The sequence below is a fragment of the Tetrao urogallus genome (genome assembly GCF_951394365.1).
Source record: "Tetrao urogallus genome assembly, chromosome: 2".
NCBI lineage: Eukaryota > Metazoa > Chordata > Aves > Galliformes > Phasianidae > Tetrao > Tetrao urogallus.
In genome coordinates, this window is record NC_136814.1 from 104,117,490 (window position 1) to 104,144,077 (window position 26,588).

At 53.8% G+C, this 26,588-nt stretch overlaps 3 protein-coding genes across 5 annotated transcripts in view; all 3 read left to right on the forward strand.

Annotated features, from left to right (window-relative positions):
* The window catches only part of OTOF (otoferlin), a gene marked incomplete at both ends in the record, with an annotated part of 71,026 nt that extends 67,218 nt beyond the window's left edge, over positions 1-3,808 (forward strand). For all 3 annotated transcript variants that reach the window (XM_079550183.1, XM_079550184.1, XM_079550185.1), the window contains 5 exons: positions 1,299-1,397; positions 2,139-2,380; positions 2,753-2,931; positions 3,091-3,191; positions 3,628-3,808. In XM_079550183.1, coding sequence (XP_079406309.1) covers positions 1,299-1,397; positions 2,139-2,380; positions 2,753-2,931; positions 3,091-3,191; positions 3,628-3,808 — 802 coding nt within the window. The remainder of the gene's footprint in view (positions 1-1,298; positions 1,398-2,138; positions 2,381-2,752; positions 2,932-3,090; positions 3,192-3,627) is intronic.
* Positions 3,809-6,587: 2,779 nt separating this feature from the next.
* On the forward strand, positions 6,588-17,877 carry DRC1 (dynein regulatory complex subunit 1; the record flags this gene model as incomplete). The annotated part of the gene is made up of 17 exons (XM_079550400.1): positions 6,588-6,733; positions 7,361-7,454; positions 7,974-8,086; positions 9,131-9,314; positions 9,992-10,129; positions 10,770-10,856; positions 11,108-11,230; positions 13,357-13,496; positions 13,840-13,974; positions 14,105-14,334; positions 14,725-14,888; positions 15,096-15,185; positions 15,730-15,816; positions 16,396-16,586; positions 17,008-17,151; positions 17,532-17,634; positions 17,803-17,877. The coding sequence occupies 17 exons, from the start codon at positions 6,588-6,590 to the stop codon at positions 17,875-17,877; spliced, it is 2,244 nt and encodes a 747-aa protein (XP_079406526.1).
* Positions 17,878-18,945: 1,068 nt separating this feature from the next.
* TRIM35 (tripartite motif containing 35) lies at positions 18,946-23,440 on the forward strand (the record flags this gene model as incomplete). The annotated part of the gene is made up of 7 exons (XM_079550424.1): positions 18,946-19,037; positions 19,559-20,006; positions 20,751-20,882; positions 21,239-21,469; positions 21,587-21,609; positions 22,031-22,152; positions 22,875-23,440. The coding sequence occupies 7 exons, from the start codon at positions 18,946-18,948 to the stop codon at positions 23,438-23,440; spliced, it is 1,614 nt and encodes a 537-aa protein (XP_079406550.1).
* Between the last annotated feature and the right edge of the window lie 3,148 nt (positions 23,441-26,588).

The following is a 26,588-nucleotide window of genomic DNA, read 5'->3' on the forward strand; positions in this document are numbered from 1 at the left end:
CTATGGCTGGGGGCACAGTCCTGCTTCTTCCCACTGCTTGTGTTTCTCCACGGCCCAGCCCTCTGTCCAGGCACTCCAGCTACTCAGGCACTTCCAGACATCTTAAGAATGGAGGCACCAAGTGATGTCTTCCCCTTCCAGAGCTTCCAGAGCCCTCAAATATTCTGCCTGGCAGCTCCTGATTTTGCTGTGTCTGCCTAGACTAGGAAATTAGAACTGCCATCCCAGCCCCAATAGTGGCAGCGTTATGTTAGGGCATGACATTCCTGGTCAGTTTGGATGGGCTCTTTTCAGGAGGAGAGGGCTGCCACTGAGACAGGGTTGGTCAACCCAAGCAGGACAGAACAGGCACTGTCAAAATGGCCTCTCCTGCCTCCTTTGGAGAGAAGACACGTTTCTTCCCTCTTTATCTTTCGTAGTCCTGCCTTACTCTACTGCACTGTGTCCTTTTCCCACCCCAGGAGTGTAGAGCAGGGATCCCACTGGGAGTCTCTTGCATTCACATGCACTGCAGACGAGGTATTGGATGGAGAGAATTTCTCTGGATTCCAGAGAGCTGCATTTGGGATCTCAAGATTGAGGCTGCTGGAAAGCCAAGGCCAAGGGCAATGTCCAGACACAAGCACAGAGGAAAAGTAGAGGTTTATCTGGCAGCCCAAGACAGCCATGTCCAGCAGTGACCTGTAACCTGGTGCTGGAACCCTGGCACAGGGAACAGAAAGTTGTGGGGGTTTCTTGCTGGGGATCTCCCGTGGGAGATGGAGAGGTCAGCTTGGCCTCACTGAGTCTCAACTTGCTGATAATGAGGCCCTGGAAAGGAGACAGAGGGTCTGAATAAACAGGGGTGTTTTGTACCTAGCCATAAGACAAACTCTGCTGATTATGAAGACTGCTGGGCAACCTGCTCTGGGCAGCCCTGCTGGCACAGGAGGGGATCTCCAGCTGGTGGGCTGGGATTCTGTTATGGCCCTGCTGTGTCTGGAAGAGCTGACACAGACTGTTTAGTGATAAATCTACCCAGCTACCAAGCTGTGCTGTCCCCTAGATCCTCTGGCCTGGATTGTGCAGAAGCTTAGGAGAAAGAAAGTAAAGCTGCTCCACTGACCCCTCCTGAAGTCAGTTGATCCCAGTTCTTACCCATCCCTGATCCCTTTCTTTGGATAAGATCCCTGTGAGCAGATCCCCATGTGCAGATCCCTGTGCTCCCCATGCCTGGAACCAGTCTCCCATCCCCCTTGTTCCCTTCCTCCTTCCCCTTCCCCACCACTTCACCTCCTTGTCTCCCTTTCTCCTGCCAGGTATGAGCTCAGAGTGATAGTGTGGAACACAGACGAGGTCATCCTGGAAGATGATGACTACTTCACTGGCGAGAAATCCAGTGACATTTTTGTCAGGGGGTAGGTACAGCACGGTCACTTCCTTTGCCTCAGCCATGGGAGTGCTGGTGCTATAGGGGACACAGGGTGAGTCTGGGGGTAGATGTGGGTGCGAGATTAGATAGCACCAACACTGTCTCCAGTGATGCGATGCCTTGCCAAGCTGGGCACCTCTGGTCCTGTCACCAGAGATTGGTTCAGCAGAGTCCACCCCACCCAGAAGCAGAGCCTGCATCAGACTCTAAATCTTCCTGATGGGCTCGAATAGATGTAGCCTGATATAGGGAACCCACAGTGACCAATACAGACTGAGCTGCCTCTGCACGAACACCTAAAGTTGGTGGAGCTCAGATTACCCCATGGTGGAGTGAGAAGAACTATACAGCAACCTCTGGGCTTGTCCACTCCAACTGTGTGGGATGGGGATACCACTCCAGCATGCTCTGCTCCAGATTCCCATGTAATGCTCCTTGCTCCTGTCCACCACCAACATCCTCTTTCCTGGAGAAATATTCCCAACAGCCAGCTTGAATTTCTTGCACTCAAACCCCACTGTTCCCTCTAGGTCCCTCCTCTGGGGCTGCTGCAGTGATTCACAGAATCACAGAGCGACTCAGGCAGCCCCAGCTCATCACTTAAGGCTCTTAGGTCCTTCCAGTCTGTCCATGTCTTGCTGGCCTGGAGACATCCTGGCTGCACACACAGGATGGCCCCACGCCCCTTCCTCCTTTCTGGAGAGTTGTACCCCTCTGGGCCCTGCAGGTGGCTGAAGGGTCAGCAGGAGGACAAGCAAGACACAGACGTCCATTACCACTCGCTCACCGGCGAAGGCAACTTCAACTGGCGTTACATCTTCCCCTTTGACTACCTGATGGCAGAGGAGAAGATTGTCATTTCCAAAAAAGAATCCATGTTCTCCTGGGACGAGACCGAGTACAAGATCCCAGCTCGCCTCACCCTGCAGGTCTGGGATGCTGACCACTTCTCAGCCGATGATTTCCTTGGTAAGGCGGGGGTCTGTTGAGCTGGGGCAGTGGGACATCCAGCAGGGTTCTATCTGGGGCTGGAGGAGCAGGGGGTGGTGTAGGTGAGGCAACACCTGGACAGGAGCAGAGCTCAGAAGGGCAGCCCTGGTCCTCAAGCCCACTACATCTTACAGATCCCTTTGGATGTTGTCTGTAAATGTATATAGGATCAGAGCCCTTATCTTCTCTGCTGCTGTTCAAAGGCTGGTCCTGAAAGCAGACATCAGCTTTTTAGTTCCCAAAGCAGTTCAGAATAGTTTTCCAGGGAAGGAGATGATGGCCAAGCCCGTCTCCAGCCAAGGATTTGCGTTTCGGGGGTGCCAACATCTATGCTTCCTTGTCTCCTGCCAGGGGCCATTGAGTTGGACCTGAACCGCTTTCCCCGGGGAGCCAAGACATCCAAGCAGTGCAGTCTGGAAATGGTGACAAACGAGGCAGAGCTGCCCATGGTCTCAATCTTCAAGCAAAAGAGGGTGAAGGGCTGGTGGCCATTTGTGGCCAGGGATGAGAATGACGAGCTGGAGATCACCGTAAGGATGGGGAGAAGGGGGTGATTTTCCACCCTGGGGACCACAGTCATTGCAGACCATCCCCATACTCCTCTCTGCTCCCTTAGGCCCCCCTGTCACCATGGCTGTGGGCCAGGCAGGGAGCATAGCCTGGGGCACAGCATCCTTCTCTCCCTTCAGGGGAAAGTCGAAGCTGAACTGCACCTCCTGACTGCAGAGGAGGCAGAGAAATCGCCTGCTGGGCTGGCTCGCAATGAGCCCGACCCACTGGAGAAACCCAAGTAAGCAGAAAACCCATCTCCCCAGCAGATGCCAGGGCTCCTATGAGATGCTGCTGGGTGGTGCTCAGGGAGGGACCCATGCGTGGGGAGGTGAAGAAGGGTCACACCTCAGGGATGGAAGTTATGGGCATGGCCCTTCTCCTTTGATTCCCCACCGTTGCCCACTATTCACTGCCTGGCTCCCTTTCCATTTAGCTTCATCTCCTTTTTCTGGCCTCCCAACTCCTCCTCTCTTGTCCTGACCAACAAGACACTAGCTCCCAGTGGCTCCCCCACATCCCTGCCCTTGCTCTGTCTGCATGTCCTGCTAGTTCCCCTCACAAAGGTTACCCAGGGACAGACCCATGGTCTCCCTTTCCACCCTGTGGTTCTTTAGCTGTGCTGCCTGCCTTCTCCATGACTGTGGCATTCATGAGGGTGTTTGCTTCCCTCACAGCCGTCCAGACACGTCTTTCATCTGGTTCCTCAACCCTCTCAAGTCCATCAAATACCTTATCTGCACCCGCTACAAGTGGCTCATCATCAAAATCGTGCTGGCCCTGTTGCTGCTCATCATGGTGGCCCTCTTCCTCTACAGCATGCCAGGCTACATGGTCAAGAAACTCCTGGGAGCATGAAGCATGGGAGCATCCAACCTCCAGCTCAGAACCACCGCCTGCCCCAGCCCCATGCCCTTCTCCTCCCACAGCCTCTTGGCAGCCTCAGGACATATTTCGCTCCTGTTGGGCCTCCTCTTCTGCATTTATCTGTGCATTCCTGTCTTCACTCACAGAAATGGGGCTGGAGGAGCTCCTTCCGTGAGGCTGGGTATCATTCCCCTGGGCTGGCAGTGGTGCACAGCCAGCCCCGGCAGAACACCCAGGATGGGGTCTTGTGGCCCTCTGCCCTCTGGGGCAGTGGTTGGCACCCCCCAGAGAGCTCAGCACCCTGCTGCAGAGGTGAGGAGTGCAAGAGCTGAGCTGGAGCTGAGGTGCTGGAGTCATTGGAATGTTCCCCAAATGCTCCTCGAGGGGATTTTGAGAAAGAGAGTCTGGGGGCTCTGCAAGGGGCTGACCTTGCTCTGCCCTCCCTGGGGTACTAGCGGAGGCAAGGAAGCATCCAGCAGCACAAACATCTTTCAGGGCCACCTACCCAGCACTGGCACTGGCTGGACAGCCGTGAGGCTCACAGGGAGCCACATCTTCTGGCACAGTGTGAGCTCCCTCCATCCTTCTCTCTGGCGGGTTTGTACTCATCGAGAGAGTATTTCTGACTGTGTAGAGTGGGGAAGGAGGGAGGGAAGGGCTCTCGTGTAAGTTCTCTGTAATATTCAGCCGTTGATGACCCACCATGCCCAGCTTCAAGTGTGCAAGACCCTCATTCAGTACTTAAGAAACACTCAGAGATGTTTTTAGGATATTTGTGTTTTATCCTGTCAAGTCTGGGCTCGCCGTTGACCTGCTGCTTACAGCCATTCTTGTCTCTATACATTATCTCAACGATTCTCAGAACAGATACGTCTCACCCTTTGCAGTGCACGTGACCCCAGTGCACGTGGTGGTGGGGAGAGGGGCTGAGCCTGCACACAATGGACGCAGTCTCTTCTATCCACCACATGAAACCTGCAGCCACAACTCAGCTGATAGTGCAGAATCCGCTGTCTCAATCTAGGAGGGAGAAAAGAAGTGGAGAGGGTCTTAGGGCTCCCTTTGGTTCCCCTTGAGCTGGAATTCCCAGGGCAGGAAGACCCATACTGGGAATAGTGAAGAGCCCAGTGGCCAGGGACTCCAACACAGGGACTCTGAGCAAAGGGGCTGTGGTGGGTATGAGCACAGGGCAGTGGACATCTCTCGAGCAACACTTGGATCAAGCCTGACCCCTCAATAGCTCTTCCACCCTGTATAATGCACACCTCTTTAGATTTTTTGCAATCCTCGTTGATCTCCTCGTGTGCCTCTGCACAGTTTCCCTCCGGACTGTGCTTCTCCTTGTACTCCTTTTCACAGCACTGTTCTGTATGCATACAAGAAGGTTTAGTGAGGCACAACTCCCTCCCAGTGGGATCCCTCTGGCCCAGGTTGCCCAGAAGAGCCCAGGAGGGCCCCAATGCTGGAGGAAGGTGGGAAGCTGGGGAGTGAGCTCCTTCCTTACCTGCAGCATCACCCTCCGCAAGGACAGGGCAACTATCAGAGCTGATGACCAGAGTTGTCTCCTAAAAGTATGGAAGCCCAGTATTTTCATGACCATTTGCAGCTGAACAATGAGGAATAACTTGACTAGCAGCCAAAACATCTTCAATGGCGATTCAAAGGTCCGGGCTCAGTGGTTGTCCTCTTGAACAGACCCATCCAAAACACAACACACAACACTTACTAACGAGGCTCCTCTCATGCTCATCCCATCACTCCCACAGCAACACCTTCTCAACAGCACAGGATCCCAGGACTGCACATCCCAGTGCTGGCCTCCCAAGCTCTGCTCCCCATGCCCATCCCAGTCCATTTGGCAGCATCAACCTGCACACCCAGCACTGAAAGGAGCCCTGGGGAGGCTGACAAACCCAGGCAAACCCCGAAGGGACGAAAGGCTGGGGCAACATAGGGCACCCACTCCTACCCACATCCCTTCTCCTTCTCCCAGCTCAACTGCCACGTTCCTCAGCTGCTTACTCTGCCATGCAGGCAAAGAGAGACCGGAGCATCCTGAAGCCCACTAAATCAGGGCCATGACTCTGATACCATTGCTTTGACATCGCTTTGATTCACAATGGCTGCCCAGGGCTGAGCTGCACACAATATTTGCAAGCTGAGAAATCTTTCTGGGCACTGAGGACAAGCTCAAGCATACCAGGTTTGCTTGGCAAGGTTTTTGGTGTAAGCTCTCTGCAGTACTCAGCTGTTAATCAGAGAATCACGGATCATAGAATATCCCCAAAACTGAAGGGAACACCAAGGAGCTGCAAGAAGACGGCAATGACAACCTCAGCCCTTTCCTTGTCCTCAGCAGTAACATTCCCCACCAATAAGCAGGGGATTCTCCGTGGCCCTCCTCTTGCAGTTAATAGATTTACAAAAGCATCTCAGGGTTTCCTTTCCGAGCATCGTCCAGCCTTCCTGGATCCCTCCGCCCTTCAGGACCGACTCAGCTCTGCTGCCACTGCCCATAGCCTCACCCCTCAGGCGCGATCCCCCCGCATCACCCTTGGCTCTACTGCGCATGCGCAGCAACTCTGGCGGTGGGCGTTAGACGCACGCACGGACGTGCCGTTGCCTGGCGACGGAGAGCCGCAAAGCAACCAGACTGTCGCTACGCGCATGCGCAGCACCCTTGTTGCTAGGCGACAGCGCGACGCCTCAGCGGCGGCGCCGTACCACTGCGCGTGCGCGGTACGTACGTTGCCAGGCAACGTGTTTTCTCATGAGCCGCGGAGCGGGAGAGGAGTTGGTGGGGTCGCGGTGGCGGGAGCCGGGCCTGGACCGGGAGTCACAACCGGAGCCGGGCCCCGAGGAGCGGATCGCCGCTCGCCGCCGCCGCATCGCCGCCCGCCTCGATGCACAGCGCCGGTGAGAAGCGGGGCGTCCATCCCGCGGCCTGTCCTTCTGCCTCACGGCGGTACCGCACCCCGAGTCCTGCTGGTCACGAGCCTTCTGCCCTCCCCTCCTGGCCCTTGCTGCCTTTGTCCGGCGCAGGCCTCTCTTCCTGAAGCATGCCGTGTCTGGGTCTGCCCTTCTCCACGCCCCCACAGGCCAGGCCTGTTCCCCATCCCAGCTGGCAGCCCCCAGCCAGCACCAAAGCAGTGCCTTCCCCCTGGAATCCACCATCCTGATGACCTCCTCTTCCCCAAACGGGCCCAAGGATTGGTGCACACAGCCTCAGAGCAGTACCAGTTCACCCCAAACTGATACCGGCTCCCTGACCCCAGTACTTCCAGCAGCAGCATAACCTCAGGGACCACCTGCCTGGAGATGGCATCAGTTCTTACAGCATCCCCCAACCCACACGAGCTGTGGGCCTAGGACCAGGAGGTTGGTCCACCTTTTGCTGCCTCTTTTCTGCGCTTTTCGGGGCACGGTGAGCCTGCTGAATTGTGTTGCCTGTGCTGGGATGGAGTCGCAAGCCTTGCAAGATGATCTCTCAACATTAGGAAGATAGTGTGTAAAAGGTTCTGTCTTTTTCCCTTTCATGCTCAGGCAAGACCTTGGAGAAAATGAGGAGCCAGAGGAGGAGGTTGAAGAGGTGGGAGAGGAGAGAATCAGCCACAAGCAGGTTGAGGAGAGCCGGCAGGTATGACAGCAAGACAGGAAGGTCCTCTTGGATTCCTAAACTGTAGGCTTCATGCAGTGCTCAGTGTCACCCAGCAGCCTTTATGAGAGAGGAAGCAGAGGCAGAAGCTCTGTAGGACCAAGTGGGAGGGGATTCATGGGCCACATATTGAAGACAAGATTTCCCTCTAGTAAAATGCCCATGGATTGGAAGGATTTTGGAGTGGAGCTGTCCGTCCAGACTCAAATCTCACTGTCCAAATACAGGGAAAGCAAAACAGAAATGTGCACTGAGCACGGGCCAGTTCCTCTTGGTGCTGTTGACGTTCGGGGCTCTCCAAGTGAAGGAGGACCCGTGGGTGCACTGAGGTCTTTCCAGTGCTTGTTGAACCTTGCCATAGAATGAGAAGATGAGTTTATGGATCTACACAGGTTTCTCAGTGTGGGGATAGGATCTGGAGCCTTGACAGCATAATGAGAGCAGCTCCAGTATCCCTCCCTCCAGAGCTGAAGTCAGGTATGTGTACCATCTCCTTCACAGAAGCTGGCCAAGCTGCTCTTTGAAGGCACACGGATGGTGACAGATATCCAGGTGGCTGCTGACTTGAGGGAAACACAGAGGAGAGCAGAACAGGCCGAGCTGAAGCTACAGAGGTAAGAGGCTGTGGCGTGGGTTTGCTCTGCTGGGAAGGAGTGACGGATGATTGTGCAGCTCTCTGAGCACTTCCCAAGATGTCTGCATTACATGCAAAGTATCATAACTCTGATCATCCACATACACTTAAAAGTTAGGATTGCACTGTAATTAATTTCCAAAGAAAAAATTTAGGCACACAAGAGCTCCCAGGTCCCACCTGCCACAGATAGATGTTTACAGACTGTGGCATGCCAAGGCTAGTGACTTCCTTAAGTGGTACTGCTGTACTCCAGGCACTCTGGTTACCTGTCTTCTCTAGACCCATCACAGCTTTGTCTCCAGCCTGGGAGAAATACAGCTGGTTCTCAGCTTCTGCCTAGAAGGCTGTTCCACATACTTGTGGTCTCCTTGCTCATACAGCTGTCCTCACTTCTGACTGACCAAGCAGCTCACTGAGACCAGAGGTGACACTGTGCTGGAGAACATGCCAACCAGTGCTTAGATGTGACTTGGTAAATGATCTGTTTCCAGAGGTTGCCTTCTGTTTTTAGCAGTGAGTCATTGTTAGCTATAGCATGAGTATGTGCAGGGCCAGCCACACCAGGCTGCTGTGTATGAGGATTGGGAAAAATGTGAGGCTGTGCTAATGTGAGGAAGTGCATATATATGTCTTCATGGAGAGGGTGATCAGATGCTAGCTCAGGGGCCCATGGTGATGCAGGGAGCTTCCTCCTTGGAGATACTCAGCACTTGCCTGAATGAGGCCTTGCACAGCCTGCTCTGCTCCTGAGGCTCTTCCAGCCTCAGTTATTCTCCAACTGCTCTGCGGCTGCCTTGGCTGACCTGTGCTGCTTCCTCAGAGGGATCTCCAAAGGACTGGCTGTTTCAGCCTTGCCTGCAGAGATCAGCTAAAAAACACCGGGTCCTTTCTCTTGGTTGCCTTTGGAGGGCACTGCAGGAACAGTTTGTGGGAGGCTGGCTGGAGCAAGACATCAGTTCCTTGCTGAGAATTTTTTCTAGTGCTGCCTTGCCCTGGTTTTATCTTCTTTTACTGCTCACAGGGTGGAGAAGCTGGAGAATGAAGCCAGGACCAGTGCTGACAAGTTTGAGGAGATCACCTCGAAGTGGGCCTTGGCCAAGGAGATGACAATCCCTCAGGAGCTGTGGCAGCTGCTGAACCAACAGCAGCAGCTGTGCACGCAGCTTCTGGAGGAGAAGAACAAGCTCATTGGTGAACTGCAGCAGGTAGCGTGGGGACCATGCAGGGGTAACCAGGGAAGACTGAAATTTTTAAGCTCTGGAGGATGCTGTTCTAAAGCAATAGCAATCCCTCTGGCTCTCCAAGGCCCCAGCACATGGCTGGGATGTGTGCAGTGTCAGTTGGTCCAGGACAAATGTGCCAGGAGTTGCAATGCAAGTGATGCAGTGTTGACAGTGAGATCCAGTGCCTTGGTAGTGCTTGGTGTACAGGGACAGATGTGCAGGACACCAGTAGCAATGTGTCACAGAACCACAGGGTTGGAAGGGACCTCAAGGATCATGAATCTCCAACCCCCCTGCCACAGGCAGGGCCACCAGTGTCAAAATGGCAGATCCCAGACTTCACAGTAGTGTAATATAAAGTGGTTGAGAAACAGATTGTTTTCCTAGAGGGAAGCAAGTCCTCCCCACAGCACCTTCCTTAGCCCTCAGGAGCAGGAGTGGCCTGACTGCAGGTGTGTCACCTCCCACTCCATCTTCTCACCTGCTGTGACCTTTGGTGGTGATCTGTCTCTCCTGCCTCCTTTCCTCCTAAATACCTCATGGCCTTTTGTCCTTGTCACCTCTTCTCCTTTGGAAAAGGCAGCATCTGGGTCCTATGTTCTCTGTTATCCTCTAGTAAAATATTCTCTCTGATTTCAGCATCTGCTGTCCTCCTCCAGGAGCTGAAAAACAAAGATGAGCAATACGTGCAAACCATTAAGAAGCAGTCAGATGACATCCACCTGCTTTTGGAGAGAATGGAGGAGCAAATCAGGATGATGTTGAAAACTTACCGTCACAACATCCATCAGATTGAGGTAGCCAGTTCATTCAGTGGAGGGAGAGAGTTCAGGGAGAAAGGCTGCTGCTGTTCCCTTCTCCATATCTGTGGCCAGAGGTCCTCAGCCTCTTTCCACTGGCTGGGTTGACTACTGTCCAGAGCAGAGAGTTGATGCCTTGAGTGAAGCTCAAATCTGGCCAAGTAAAAGCACTGAATGATGCTGGGTGCTGAGGGACTGCTTTATACAATGCTGTGAATCACTTTGGTTCAGCACAAAGTAGTGTGGTAACATTTAAAAGCTATTGCTGCTTCATGCTGGTTATCTGTCTTGCTAAAAGCCAAGAAGGAGCCTTGTTGGTCCTAAGTCCTACCTTCTGCAGAGCATGGAAAGTCACAGATCAAGCTTGTATGTGTTGTTGAGTGAGGGCTCGACACCAGACAATGATTTCCAGTGAATTTACAGAGCTGCCACCAAAAGCAGCCCTCGTGGGTCTGGGTGGCTGACAGCAATCCCAGTGTGCTCAGATCTCTGCCAGCAAGAGGCGACATCAGCCTGTGTGTGTGTGTGTGTGTTCATCAGACAGGAGCAGCTGTCAGTCCTCTCCTGATGTGGACTAGCATGAGGCTGGCAAATTGAGGTGCCAACATGATGGTAAAGAGCTCTGTCTCCTTGGCAGAAAGCTTTTGAGCTCGAACGGCGAGAGCTGCTGGACAACAACAGGAAGAAGTGGGAGGAGGCCATCCAAACCCTCAACACAAAACAGGTAAAGTCCCCATGAGATTTATCAACTCTGCCAGGACTGGTGCTGCTCTCCAGCACTGAGCTGCCTTGGAAAACAAGTGTGCACGATGGCAGCTGCTTGCTCAGGTGCACGGTGGGCAGAGGGGCAGGTTTTTTAGCCTGCTATGCCAGGAAATTATCCATGCATGACCTTGCTTAGTGCTGGCTGAGGGAGCTGTGATCATGGGAGGAAGCTGTCACCACTGATGGATGATATTCTTCTTTTGCCCTTAGCTGGAATACCTGCATGCCCGTGTGAAGAAGGTGGAAGAGTTTGAGAAACAGCTGAATCAGCTGCGAGTGCAGGATGAGGAGGAGTATAACAGCATGAAGATTCATCTGGAGAGTGATGTGCAGGTACAGAAAGGGCTGCTGTGTGCCATTTGATTTGTTCAGTGCTCTGGAGGGCAGGTGGATGGTGTGAAAGCTGCATCTGGTATCAGATCACCTCAGCTCTTCAGCATGCACAGTCCAGCTCCATGCCAACAGCATGATGGAGCTTTTTGTTTCTCCTCTCCAAAGGGATCCACAGGACAGTATCAATGTGCCCTTGGCTTCTAAGTGGTCTGTAGCAGCTCTAGGATGTATGAAGCAACTGGGAATGTTGAGGCTGCCCAAAGCCACATCCAGCCTGGCCTTGAATGCATCCAGGAAAGTCCACTTCAGCCTCCTTGGCTCAGCAGAAGACACAACCACAGCTGATACCTTCCCTGCTTGTTGTCATATGTTGTTTCCCATGCTGCATAGTAGAAATAGACTTGCTTGTGACTTTAGTAAGGCTCATTGCTTATTGTGGTGTAACCCAGCAGGCAGCTCAGCACCACACAGCTGTTCACTCACTCACCCTCAGTGGGGTGGGGGAAAGAATCAGAAAAAAAGTAAAACTTATGGTTGGCATAAAAACAGTTTAATAGAACAGAAAAGGAAGGGAAAAAAAAATAATAAAGAGTATACAAAGCAAGTGATACACAATCGTGTTAACTACTCCCTTATCCCCTCCATTTTTATTTCTGAGCATGATGCTGCCTGGTATGGGATCTCCCTCTGATGATTTTAGTCAGCTGTCCTGGTTCTGTTCCCTTCCAGCTCCTTTTGAGCCCCTACTCTCCTCACTGGCCATGTGGGCAGCAATGAGAAAAGTCCTTGGCTCTGTGTAAGCACTGCTCTGCAACAACAACACATCAGTGTGTTATCAGAATTCTTCTCCTCCTAAACCCATAACAGGGCACGGTGCCAGATGCTCCAAAGAAAATTCACTCTGTCTCAGCCAAAACTAGGACAGTCCCACATGATGTTTCCCTAGGAGGCCTGGGGAAATACAAGCCAGGAAGGTTTTGCAACACAAACCTGTGGTTTTCACAACAGTAGGTAAAGCATTGCTGTCCCTGTCCACTTGAAAGAGCAAGTCCAACAGTCTAGATTCTGTGACTTCTTCGACTTCATATTGATAACTGAGGGGCTGATATGTTCACAGGTGGCTCTGAGCCATTTGGGGAGGGAGACAGCAATGGAGATCAAGGTTCACCAATGGCACTGTGGTGCTGTTGTGAAAAAGCACCTGCTCTGTTTAACTGTAGTTTCAGAAGAGCCGTACATAAAGCAGGAGAGAGAACTATTCCTCTCAACTTTGTACCTGCATGTCCTCATTCAGGTTTGGCAACACACCAGGGAATAACACAGTCTGGAAAAAAAGCAAGTAGTTGAATGCCATGTAGTGAAAGGTGGAGAGATTGGGGATGTTTGAAGAGATTTTGTTGGGGAGGAGCTCTGTCTATAAATTCTCACAGTCTTGTATGATAGAGGAGGAGAATGGCTTCTCTGCGTCCACATCAGATGCAAGAAGTCACAGTTTTGAGTTTGGATAGGGAAGACTTAAATTAGCATTCAGATTTAGGCTTGAGATTTCAAGCCAAGAGAGCTAAAAGTGCAAGGACTTGCTCAGTGGTTATCAACAGCAGCTGTGCTTTGATGCAGGGTGTTAGGAATAGCAAAAATGAACATCTGCTGGGCCTGTCTTGGTGATGCTGTTCCCTCTGCGGGGTGGAGGGGTGAGCAAAATGTCCTCGTGGTTCCCTTCAGTACTGCATTTGTGTAATTCTTTGTAGCCCAGACATTACCCTTCCAGTTAAGGGAGAATAAGAAATGAGAAGTTGGAAGTACTGGTTTTCTTGATTATTGATACCACTGTCCTGAGGTGTCCCTGGAACAGGAACTAAAGGTGCTAAAGGTGAAGACCAAGAGCTAAGTACCCCAGTGACTGTAAGTCAGGTACATCTTCATTCCCTTCTCCCTTCCCCAGAGATGGCCCTGCAACGTGTGCTCATGGACAACCAACATCTCCATCTTGTGGGCCAGGCAGGAGGGGTTAGCTGGGAGAAATGTGCCTGAGAAGCTGAGTTTGAAGGTGCAGGATCACTATGGTCAGGCTTCTCTGTGTCCTTTACTTACAGCACAGCTTCTGTCCATGTTTTCTGAATTGACAGAACCTGGAGAGGCAGCTCCAGCATATGAAAGCCGTCTATTTGGTGAACCAGGAGAAGCTGGAATACAACTTGCAGGTGCTTAAGAAGCAGGATGAGGAGAACACCATCATCAGATCACAACAGAAGAGGAAGCTCAACCGGTAAAAAACCATCTCTGGAGGATGGGCTCTGCCTGCTGCCATCTCCCAGCCATTTGTTTTTGTAACCATTTTGTTTTTGAAACCATCACTAGCACAGGACAGTGAGCTCTTACCCAGCCCATCCCTGGGCAGGAGCAGGGTTTAGCACAGGGCAGCACCATCTCCAGAACAGTTTGAATAAGCTGGCAGTAACCAAACTGTGACAACTTGGTGGGGTTCAGTCAGATCTTGGCGTTGAGTAGTCCCTAGCAGACGGTAGCTCCAACTCCCAAAGCCTTCATACATGTGAGATTTGCCCAAAGGTGCCTCTTTGGGAATCCCCAGCTTTGCTATCCCTCTTCAGGCTCCACAGCTTACTCAATAATCTGAGAACAAAACTGGTCAAACAAGAGAAGCAGTTCAGAGAGGAGAACCAGAGCCTTGCAGCTGACTGCGAGCGCATCACGGGACAGTGCAAGGAGGTGCAGAGGAGGATGAGGTGGGCTGTGTGTGGAGGCCTGGACATCCATCTGTGCTGAGGCTTCAGAGCATTTGAAAGAGGTATGGAGGGGAGCTGACTCACTTATGGACACAAAGCCTGCTTCCACGGGCTTTCTTTCTCTGCACAGGCACTTTGCAGCCAGTGATGCTGAGAAGTTCATGAAGGTCTGGCTTATGAACGAGGAGGAAGCCAAAGGGTTAATGAGGAAAGCCCTGGATGCTGATCGCATCATTCACACCCAGCAACTGGGGCTGCCCTGGGAAGAGCCTCATTACTGGTTCCTCAACAACATCGGCCCCTTCAGGCATTACAAGGCAAAGAGGGTGGCGACCAAGTTGGCTGCAGAGGTCCTGACAGGTGGGACTCACAGCCTCAGTGCCCTTGTCACCCCTGTGGCACTGGGTAACCCTCACCTCCATGAGAGCCCCGCTGCCTCTCCTGTCTTTGCCATTGCAAAGGGATCTGACCCACTTTGTGAGTTCAGTCAGGGTCTGACACGTGCCCAGCTCTGAGCTGGCTCATTCCAAGCCACCTTGGGGATCTTTGCACTGAGCTGTGCCCGTTGCTCCCAGTTCCAGATGAGCTGACCCAGAGTCAGCTTGCATCCTGGTCTTTTTGGCATAATTTCCAGGTCACCAGGAATAACTGTGATTTCCCTGGTGACTGCTGCAGTGATGTTACTAGTACTGACCTGGGGAGCACAATCAAAGCATGAAGACTTTTTTCTCACCCTTTTTTCTGTTTCAGAGAGCACCAGTGGGGCACAGGAGAAGAAAGAGAAGAAGGAAGAAGTGGGCAGCGGAGAAGGCCAAAAAGAAAACACAGCAAAGGCTGGGGATACAGCCACACCTCTGCAAAATATCTCCAAAAAGACTGCCAAGAGGATCCTGGAGCTCGTGAGCGATGAGTCGGTGCGTGATGATGCAGTACCTGTCTTGATCAAAAAAGGCAGACAAGAGGAATATCCTCATGCTGCTGCCAACTTTCCCCACACAGCCTGTCCTTAGAGGGTGGCACAGCCATAGCATGGCAAAGGTTGGCTGCAGGGTGCTGGGTTCTGGGCAGGAATGGAGATGCTCACTGTTTCTGTGCTCCCTTTTCTCTTTGTGTCTGGCAAGGGTTTCCTCATTGAGAGAAAGCTGCTGAAGCCTCTGCGTGCACTGGGAAAGCATGAATGCACCCTCTTGAGGCTTGACTCCATCTTTTCGGTGAGTTGTCTGTTGGCCCATCAGGAGTGATAGTGATAGTCATGGGGCTTTGCTCTGAACTGGTCAGGCCACTGCTGGGGAACTGCCTCTATGTTTTGACCTCTCTCCTCCTGGAAAATGAGAAGCAAGTGGGAAAGTCTGGAGCAGGAAGGTCTGGAGAACCTGAGGAGTGTAGGGTGACCAGAAGAACAAGCTGTGATTTATAGAGAGGGTACAGAACCCAAGAATGGCCATCAGAGACGAGAGGGGCTGTCGCCAACCTGTCTGTGTGGCATAGGACTGAGAAGCCTGAGGAAGATCCGGCTGTGGAACTTTGTGGCATAAGGGGAGAGGAGCATTGTGGGAGGGCATGAAGCATGCTCCTCTGGTCAGTTCTCAAAGCCCCTCATCCACAGATGCCTCCACCTGTCACATGCAGACCACTTCTTACCACTCAATCCTGCTCAGGTTCTGCACCCTTTTCTCCTGTAAAATATTTGTTGTTGTTTTAGCTCCCCCTCTTGTGTTGTCTCAGTGATGCTAACCATATTCTTTTGCTCCCCAGGCCCTTGAGATTGACAGTGAGGATGACCTGTACCAGCTGGTGGATTTCTTCTTGAAGTACAAAGGCAAGGAAGGAGCTCTCAGCCAGGTAGGACTGCTAGGGACAGCAGGGAGAGCCCAGCAGAGCAGGGCATATGTGGGATGGGGAGCAGAATATCTCCTGAACACCAAGGGAAGGCAGAAATGGGGCAGGGGGCATTAAAATAACCCTGTGAACAGTGCCAGGGCTGCTCTATGGCCACACACACCCCAGGACATAACCCACAAGGCTAGGTGTGGGGATATCAAGGCTACGGGGTCCTTAATTAGAGGAGGTGGAGCTGGGTTGATCTCAACAGGGCATTTAAACAAGGTGCCTTGTATTAGTGATTATGTACCCAGGGACATAGCAAAGCAGTGCTGATTGACCTCCAAGCTGGAAAACATCCCTGACCCATTTTATGGTAGCTACAAGCACAGTCTGTTGGTAAAAATTAGGTTGATGGGTTGCAGTCATCTTCTGCCATGGCTGAACAGGAACTTTTGCACATCCGTTCATGTCTGAGCTGCCTAAAGTTGCCAGAGGATGAGGCTGCAGGTGGTTGGAAGCTCTTGGGAGGAAGGTGGCTCTTGTGGAGGAGGAGTTGGTGGAAGGGCACCGTGCCCAGCTTGCTGACCTTCCTTCCAGAGCCAGGGAAGCCCAGGTGGAGAAGATGTCACAGACGTGGGTGAGGACAGAGCAGATGGTGAATCCAGTGCCCAGAGTGATGAGCTCAAATCCTCTCAGAGACCACTGGGCTCCCTTCCATCTGTGTACATCCGTGCTGATGACGTCCTAAAGATCCTGAAAGCATTTGTGCAGGATTTTCGCAAACTGAGGTGGGACTGAGGGCAAAACAGAACTGCTGTCATTAGGAAAGAACCAGACAGAGCTGAGGCAACAGGACAAGGAACTTTGGGGGTGTGTGGACAGGGCTGGGGGATATTGTATTGCTGTCTGTTCTGAGAGCCACTCCTGCCTGCCTCATGAGGTTGCAGTGGGGTGGGGACAGTCCCACCGGGGAAGGAGGTCGATGGCAGCTTCAAGCCTCATTGCTGGAGCGAGGGTTGGCTGGGTACAACCAGGCAGGAGATGTACAGCAGCCTGGAGAGGGAAACAAAGCCATGAGGAAGGCAGGTGCCATTAATTTCAGGGTTGTGTTTATTTGTGTGACAGTGACGACAGCTCTCTGCAGCTAAGAGCTACGGGGCTGTTCCTCGTGAAGAGCTGAGCTCCAGGACTTTGTTCTCTGTCTCTCAGGGAGGAGGACAGTTCTGCAAAGGAGGTGCTACAGGAACGAGACAGCTCTAAGGATGGGGAGTACTGGGAAGCCTTGGCACACATTATCCCAGAGCCAACAATGAAGCTGTGGGACGCTCTGGCGGTGGCACTGGAGGAATATTAGTAAGTACTTGGCAGTAATGCTGGGGAAAAGGGAAAAGCCAGTGTCTTGGCTGAGGGGACTGCAGCAGGGCTGGCACAGGCTGACCCTGCACACTGGCTGGGAGAGGGATCTGCCAACCTTGCTACCACTGCTTACATGGGCAGGTGCTCAGCAGGGGCCTCTGTGATGTCCCCTAGGTAGCTGAGATACACTGGGTCTGTGCTGGGGACCAGCAGAGTGATGCACAGCACCAGTGACACCCAACAGTGCCTCAGGAGGTTGTCCACGTCCCCATATCCCTGCAGATGGGCTTCACAAGGGTGTCTTAGACCCCAGAGACTTTCTGGCAGCTCCTTGCCTGTTCCTGGGGCCGGGTTAATTCTCTGCCCTCTTTACACAGCAACATCCTCACACGGAGGGCCAACCTGCTTGCTGAAGTAGCTGTCCTACAGCAGCAGAATTCTGAGCTAAGCCTGATGCTGAAGCAGTTTATCAACTCCGGGGTGAGTGCAGTGTCTCCCTGACCTGCAGCCTGCAGACAGGGGTGCTTAGGCCAGTGTGATCCCAGTGGAGGAGGGGGTTAGCACTGAGCCACATCCCCAGCTGTCCCCACTGTGTGCCCACAGACCTAAATACTGTCACTGTCAGGCTCAGGGTGCCTCTCACCACAGGTAAACAGCATGCTGCACTCCCCTCCTGTGCATCAGATGGACCTGAACCTGCCTTGTCCTGAAGAACCTCGATGAATGCATGGATCCAGGGCTCAGCTTTTCTCTGCCACAAGCTGAAGCTGTGTCTGAAACCAGGACTTGCTGTCAGGGCCTAATAAACCTCTCCCAAACTTGAGCCAGGAGTGTGTGTATAACCTCCAAGTAGCACTCTAAAGCCTCTGAAGATGCTGGGGAGCAGCAGGGATGTGGCACTGTCCCAACCCAAGAACTGCCTGCAGCTTGTCCGAGCCAGGACCCCTCTCATCTTTCCACTTTGCGAGCTCTCAGCAGTGCTCTTGGGCAGAGTCTCACCCCCACTGCCTGCCCGCTGGCCTGGGGAAGAAGCTGGAACTGTCCCTGCCACAGCTTCTGGGCAGGCAGCAGGACCTGGGGGCTCTGCTGGCCCCATGGTGGCATCAGCCCCGTTGTTTTCCCTCACCATACAGGTTGTTGCAGGGACCCAGGTCAGCATAACCACCAGTATTCTGGTGTTTGAAAAAGCCACCTTTCTCTATCTGCTTTTGCACTTTATTCCATTCTTTTGCTTCCTTTTGTCTCCCTGGACTCCTCTCGGACAACTCACCCCTCAATTATTTTTCCATTATTATCCCAGCTCTGCTACATCTGGACCCAAATTCTGCACTTCTGGGGCAAAGTTGGCCCAAAGCACTGCTACAGCAGGATTATCCCAATGAGGGCTGTCACATGCCTCCCTCCCCCACGGTTATGTCTCATTCCCAGCAGTGCTTTCCTGCCCAGCTTTATCTTTTAGCCTTGACTCCTTCAACACAGCACCTGCAGTTTCTCTCTGTACGTGCACACCGCAGCAAAACAGCACCATTATTACGCTGCCCTTGAGTTGTTTTTCACCCTCCCCCTGCTCCCCACCATGGGACCGGCCAGCTTTCATGGCCCGACCCAAGGGATTGAGGTCTCCTTGTCCCCAAGCCACAAAATCGCCACCTTTCCGCGTCTGTACGGAAGCAGAAAGCCGGGATGGGCCGGACCCTCTGCCCAGAGCCCTCCCCGTAAGCACAGCCCGGCCCCCGCCCGCCCTTCGGACCGCCTTTGCTTCCTCCAGCACTGAGTGCCTTCCAGAGCGAGATGCTGCCGGCAGCCGCTCGCGGTGCGCACCGACCGGCGCGGCGCAGGGCTCGCTGTAAGCGCTGCCACCCGTCCGCATCGTCCTCGGCGAGGTACGGGGGCTGGCAACGAAAACAGGATCGCACCTATGTGGCATCGGGGCTGGGAACTGAGAGCCGGGATCGGGCGCCGGGAATGGCAGAGGGGGCTAAAGGACAGGACACGAGGGATAAAGGACACGGGGTGACCTAGGGGATAAGAGACAGGATACTGGGGCGACACAGGGGTTGGGGCTTTGGACACCGAGGTGACACCGGCGTAACAGCAGGGCTGGGGATTCAGGCAGGCGCTGTGGTGACGGGCTGGGGCTTTGGACGCCGGGGTGAGACGGGGATGAGGCTGGGGCTGAGGGTTCAGCACGAGGGAGGCAGTGGGAGGGAGGAGCCGGGCGCAGGGGTGCTCCGGAGCTGGACATGGCCGCTGCCGGTCCCCTCCCCGCGGTGTCATTCAGGCCAGTGCCGGCCGGGAGGAGCTGTGGGTGAGTCAGGCAGGAAACCCGTTTGCATCACGAGCGGGGCTGTTTTCCAGTCGCTGCTCTCCGGAGCTCAGCTCCTTTTGCCTTTTTCCCCTACAGAGCCATGGAAAATGAAGCCAACTCCCCGTCCTCCAGCTTGGCGGCTTTGGTCTCACCCTCCACGACCCCCTTCAAGGAGGAATTGCTGTGCCCCATCTGCTACGAACCCTTCCGGGAGGCGGTGACGCTGTGCTGCGGTCACAACTTCTGCAAAGGCTGCATCAGTCGCTCCTGGGAGCACCGGCACCACGCCTGCCCCGTCTGCAAGGAAACCTCCTCCTTTGATGACCTCCGCATCAACCACACGCTCAACAACCTGGTGGAGATGATCCTCCGAGAGGAAGGGTGGAGACAGGGTCGTCCCGCAGCCCTCTGCCCCCTGCACCACGAGGAAGCCAATCTGTTCTGCCTGGATGACAAGGAGCTGGTGTGCTTCGCCTGCCAGGGCTCCAAACAGCACGAAGGGCACAAGATGAGGCCGGTGCAGGAGACGGCAATGGATTTCAGGGTGAGGGAACGATGCTTGGGGGTTGATTGCATGGAGAGAGGCATCGCTCTGCATATTAGGGTGCAGGCTGCTCGTGCCAGATTACGAGAGTGGGTGCAACCCTACAGCATCATTGCTGATGCTCTCCCCGCCTTAATCATCAACTCAACCCCAAAAGCCTGCGGGAAAGGGAAGCGTGGCGAAGCTCCCGTGGGTTGGGAGGGGTTTGGAGAGCTGCCACCAAGCTGGATCTGGCTGTGCTGGTTATTGCGGCAGCGCCTCGGGGTTGGGAGCAGGGAGCTTTGGGCTGAGTTAGCACAGCATGGCTACTCCTGGCCTTGAGGAGATGGGGAGGGGATGTGGGAGAGGTGGCCTCAAACACAGCCCTGAGCAGAGCCTTGAGCACAGCCCTGAGCACAGCCCTGAGCACGGCCCTGAGCCAGAGCCAGGCACTGTGCCAGGACGCAGCCGCTGTGACTCAGCCTATGGGGATGCGCCAGATTTCAAAAGGCGCGGGGCAAAGGGCGCCGAGCGAGATGCAACTTGGCTGTGTTCAAAAAAAGAAAGAAAAAAAAAATAGCAGGGAGGATTCGCCATGGAACAAAACCTCTGCCTTGCTGTTTAGGGTCTGCGTAGCGCCGAGGTGCGGGTAGGCAGTGCTGGGCTGCAGGAGGGGAAGGGATGGATGGAGCAAAGATCCTGCTTAACCGCATCCTGCCGGGGTTGGGGCTCTTGTCTTTCTGCATTTGAAACCTGGGGATGTAGGCTTGCCATGGTCCTGAGGGCGTCTCCCCCCCGCAGGCCAAGCTGAAGAACATGGAGACCTCCCTGCAGGACAAGGTGAAGGATTTTGGGGCTGTGCATCGCTCCTACGAGTCCATCTCCAAACACAACAAGGTGCGTGGCTGCTGCCAGTGGGGTGGCAGCCTGGTGGTCCCTTCTAGGGGGGTGGCAATGAGCCCAGTCCCCACTTACATGCACACACATGCACACACATGCACTTGCATGCACATGGGTGCGCACACACCTCAAGACAGGAACGCAGCTGACTCCAGAGTGGGAGGGTGATGCATGTGGGAGGAAAGTCTCAGATGGAGCTCAGGGCTTCATCTCCACATTCCCTGACATGGGAGGGCAGCTTGGTCCCACTGAGACCTCAGCAAGGGCCAGAGCTGGAGGAGCAATTTGGGAAGCAGAAGGGATTGCAGGGGTGCTGGGCACAAGGAGCTACCTTAACATCCTTAACTGGGCAGGTGGAAGCCAAGCGGCTGGAGGAGCAGATCAAGAGGGAATTTGAGAAGCTGCACGAGTTCCTGCGGGATGAGGAAAAGGCGCTGCTGTCGCAGCTGCAGGAGGAAAAGCAGCACAAACACAGCCTCATTGAGAGCAAGATGAAGCAGCTGGCGGAGAGCAGCCAGGCGGTGCGCAGCGAAGCCCGACAGCTCCAGGCTGACCTCGAGGAGGACGACTACACCTTCCTCAAGGTAAAGTCCTGATGGGGTCCCCATGGCTCAGCCACGCGGGGCACAGCAGCACCGGGCTTGGGGTGTTGGTAACCCTTAGGAGCAGAGTTTGATGCCTGCTGTCTCCTTCTCTTTCAGACCCACAAGAACCGTAAGCGCAGGTGAGTCCTGGGATCAGCCGTGTTCTCTGTCTGGTGAGGGACCAGACAGGTCCCCATATCATAGAATCTTAGAACCATGGAGTTTGGGAAAGACCTCTTCATTAACTCTTCCCCACCATACCCACTGACTGTATCCCTCAGTGCCACATCTCCACGGTTCTGGAACACCTCCAGGGAGGGTGATCCCACCACCTCCCTGTTCCAATAACCTAATGTCCCTGCCAGGGGGGGGATTTGGGGTAGCCCCCTCCCTGGGATGAGAGCAAGGTGGGAGCCCTGGAGCTGGAACAGGACCTTCTGCTCTGTTCACACAAAGGGAAGACAGCCTGGTAGGAGAGGTGGGGTGCTGTTGTGGAAGACCCTGTAGAAAAGCAGGGTGCCATCAGCCCCATCCCATCCCTGTTCTCATTTCCTGCCCTAGGATTGCCTGCACGGCTGAGGAGCCAGAGGCTGTGCCTTTGGGGATGCTCATCGATTCTGCCAAGTACCTGGGTTCACTGCAGTACAACGTGTGGAAGAAGATGCTGAACATCATCACTGTCGGTGAGGAAATGGGAAGGGAGTGTGGTCCAAGGATGAGATCAGCCGCTGCTCTGGGCAGCCTGGGGGAATGCTACTGAGGGCATGGAGCATCCATGTTTTCAACACATCCATGTGTTCAAGAGTCATGGGGTGCTCTGGGGTGCTTACATTCAAAAAAAGGCAGCCCCAAAGGATGCATTCTTCCATGCATGGGTGGGTTTGTGCCTTTGGTTGCCACCAGAAAGGAGATTATGGGTAAGTTGCCTGCTTGCAGGACTCATCCATAACGCTCATTCCTTAGACAAGCTGGGCTCAGCCCTCCTAATGCAGAGATTTGTAGAATCATGAAGGTTGGAAGGAACTCTAAGGTCCTCTAGTCCAACCATCAACCCACCCCCACTATACCCACTCATGGTATCAAGAAGGTTGGGAAACAACTCCAAGATCATCAGGTCCATCCGCACCATGTCTAATCCTAGAATCACCACATCATTCAGGTTGGAAAAACCCTCTGAGATCTCCAAGTCCAACCCCAGCCCACCCCACCATGCCCACTGCCCTCGTCCCTCAGTGCCACATGTCCACGGTTCTGGAACACCTCCAGGGACGGTGACCCCACCACCTCCCTGGGCAGCTGTGCAGCACTGCTCTTGCAGAGAATTTTTTCCTAATGTCCAAGCTGAACCTCCCCTGGCACGACTTGAGGCCCTTACCCCTACCACTAATACACGTCTGCTCTCCAGTCCCCTTCAGCTTCAACCCCAACTCGGCAGCAGGATGGCTCTCGGTGTCTGAAGACCTGACCAGCGTCACCAACGGGAGCTACAGGCTGCTGGTGGAGAACCCCGAGCGCTTCACCTCGGCCCCCTGCATCCTGGGTTCCCGTGGATTCTCCACCGGCTTCCATACTTGGGAAGTACACCTGGGTGGCATCACGAACTGGAGGGTCGGGGTGGCCCAGCTGCGTGGCGGCATCCATTGGACCTTCCACCATGACGCGCGTTCCGGGTTCTGGTATATCTATCGCCTTCCTGGGATGAACAGCAAGATGTGCCAGGCGTCCAACATGGCTCGCTCGGAGGTGGCACTGGGGGACCTGGTGCGTATCCGCGTCGAGCTGGACTGCGACGAAGGCGAGCTCTCCTTCTACAACGCCGACTGCAAGACGCACATCTTCACCTTCCATGAGAAGTTTGGAGGCACCGTCTTCCCCTATTTCTACGTCGGGGGCACACCAGTGGGTGCAACACCTGAGGCGCTGCGCATCTGTCCCCTCCGCGTCCGCATCCATGAGGATGTCCCTGTGTAGGGCTGCTGTCCCGCGTCACCTCCATCCTGGGGTTCCCCAGGTGCTCTTTTAGAGTCAACTTCCCTCAGAAAAAAAAAAAAGAAGATGACAGAAAAAGAGAATTTATGTGTGTTACCTCTTTTTTTTTTTTTAATTATCTTTAATAAACAGCTATTCTGGTATTCTGGTGTCACGGTTTCTCATCGTCTGTGCCCACATACCTCCGCCTCCATCCTGTTTCTCTCCGTTACAGACCAAAGTGAGCTCATCCCTTCTCATCCCCTTTTTAAGGGGTTTCCCGTCAATCCTCACCTCTGGGATGGCAATGTGCAGTGTGTACTCAGAGGTGGAATGGAGAGGACAAAAAGCTCCTCCAGCACAATGCCACCAATCACAGAATCGCAAGGTTGGAAACGACCTGCAAGATCATCTACTCCAACCACCCTCCCATTCCTATTAGTACCACAAGCTACTAAACCATATCTACTATCATATCTACTAACCCACTACGGGGGGACAGCAGCCTCCCATTGTCCCCCAGTCCCCACCAAGCATCCTGCACCAACAGCCCCAAAGCAAAACCCCAAGTGGGTTTTGATTCGCTTTATAACCCCTTTTCTCCTGTAAGTCCCTGCACGGTGCCAAGGACACCCAGGTGTCCCCAAACCCCAGGATGCGGTGCTCCAGGCACAGCCTGGCAGGATGATGACATTAACAGGCTGTTTCCATGGTTTCTCACCATTCGCAGAGGATGCTCCTTAAGAACCAGCACTGCTGGTAGAAAAACAAAAGGAGATGTTGAGGGGGGGGACAACCCAGGGGTCCTCTGCCTCGTGACGTTGGCTGACGTGGTCCATCTCCAGCCCCGATACAGCGAACAGAGGCAGATCAGCATCAGCATCCTGCTGTGTTGTTCTGCCCACCACCTTCCAGCTGGAAATCTGGGCATCCCATGGCCCGTTTGGGCACAGCAAAGCATCCTTTGGAAGTAAGAAGCAGCAAAACTGCTGAGCAGGATGCAATGTTTCTCTTTGTCAGGCCCAAGGGGAACGTTTTCCTGCAGTGTCTGGCATAAAAATGGCAATAACGAGTGAAACGAAGCATCACTTCTGATGACAAAAGCGAAGCGTTTTGACTTTTTCTGGACAATTTGTTGGGGAAAAAAAAAAAACAACCAACATTGTTTGCAGAAAACAATATGAATGAATGGCTTGGCTCCTTAAGATGGCAAATTTTTTGTATAATAAAGGATGCTGTTTCTTCCCCAGCATTGAATCTCATTCCCAGAGAGGCAGAGAAACAGCTTTAAGGCAGCAATGTCTCCCAGGGGCTGAGCATTTGCTCTCACACCCAGAGCTGAAGATCCATTGGGGAACACGGGTGCTGTGTAGGAGCCCCTCTGTGGCTCTTCCACCCTGAGCTGCTGCCTGGTGAACAGCTTAGCTCAAGCCTTCCTCCTCGTGGCACTATGGGCTCTCGTTCTCTTGTTGATCCTCATGATTTCCACCTTATTTTTGGCTGTGGGTGCTCCCCAGCCGATGCTGCCCGGCGCATCCAGGGATGGAGCGACATTTCAGGCGATATTTCGGGGAAGCAGGCAACTCTCCCATTGGCTCACAGCCGGGAGGTGATGTCATTTCTGACCAATCCAGGGGAGGGCGGTGTTTTTTTCTCTGCTTCACCCCCCCTCCCCCCCCCCTCCTTCTGCATCCCCCTCAGCCCTGGGGCTGGGCACGGAGGATGCGATGATGGAGACCTCCTCTTTTTTGGAGAATGAGCCCTGTACGTATCCCCAGCACTGGGGACCCCTCCTTGGGAGGAGCTGCAATGGGCACGAGGCAGTGGGAGGGGGTTTGGGAGGAGGCCGGGGAATGGGACTGAAGAGCCAAAACTGAGCGTGGTGCAAAGATTGTGCTTTGGGAGGGTTCAAATCCATGGGTCCAAAGATGCAATGCTGAAAGCTGAAGGGAGAAGTGCTGGGAGGGCAATCCAATGGGGTGATGCTGAGCCTCCCCGGGCATTTTTGGAAAGGGCTTGGGGCAAAACAGCAGAAATACCTTTACTCCATCCTCACGGTCATAGAATCATAGTGTCATGAAGATAGGAAAAGACTTCCAAGTCCAGCTGTTGACCCATCGCCACCATGCCCTCTAACAACATCCCTAAGTAGAACATAGAATCATTGGGGTTGAAAAGACAAATAAGAGTCAAGTCCAACCATCAACACATTCCTGAGGCCCCAGGAAGCTGCTGTGAGAGCACAATAACAGCCATCCCCAGAGGGCTTTTGGGGTGCAAGATGATGGCCCTGAGCTGGGTGGTCACCAAGCCCCCACCCCTGTGCTGCTCCTTTGGGGCTGTGGGGATAGGATGTGCCTCCAGGGATGGGTTTGTGCCATGAGCACACACCTGCAGGGAGCTCAAAGGAGCCTTTGAGCAGAGCCCCCCCAGCGGGTGCCACGTGCTCACCCAGTGCCAGCCACAGCAGGGACGGTCTTACTGCCACAATGGCTGTTTGTCTGCTGCTGATTGCTGCGTTTGGTTGTTTGTCCTCCCCTTGCTCCTTTATGTGCTCCCCTCCCTCGGTGATTCTTCTCCCACTCCACAGTTTGGATCCCACTAAAACCCCAATTCTATCTCCACCAGCCCTACCCTATGAGCACCCCACACCTCTCCCCTCTGCCTGTTCTCCTCTTGTCCAGCTGTATCTTGGTGGGGGAGTTTGGCCATCTCATCCTATCCATGCTGGGGGCATGCTATGCCCAAAAAGATCCTTCACCCACTGGATAGATGGATGGACAAACCATGGACAAACGTCTCAAGCTCTGCCATGCTGCGGTGTCACTTGTGCAATGTCACCCCATTTCTACTTGGGTCACTCTGCCCATCCCATGCTTGGGCCTGGATGCCGCCCTATATTCATTTTCCAGGGGGAAAACACCTCCCCACAGCTGAACGCCCATTTGCGTAATGGAGGAGAGCAGTGCCTAAATATACCCACACAGTCCCCTGGAGGTGTCGGGATGTGATCTCCATCAGACACAGCTGTCAGTGAGAAATAGGCCAGGGTGAAGAGAACAGGGGAAGGAGATTCAGCTTAGGGGGAGTGCATGGACCTGAGTGATGTCCCAGCTCTGGATCCACTTGCCCCAGGGGACATCACACCAAA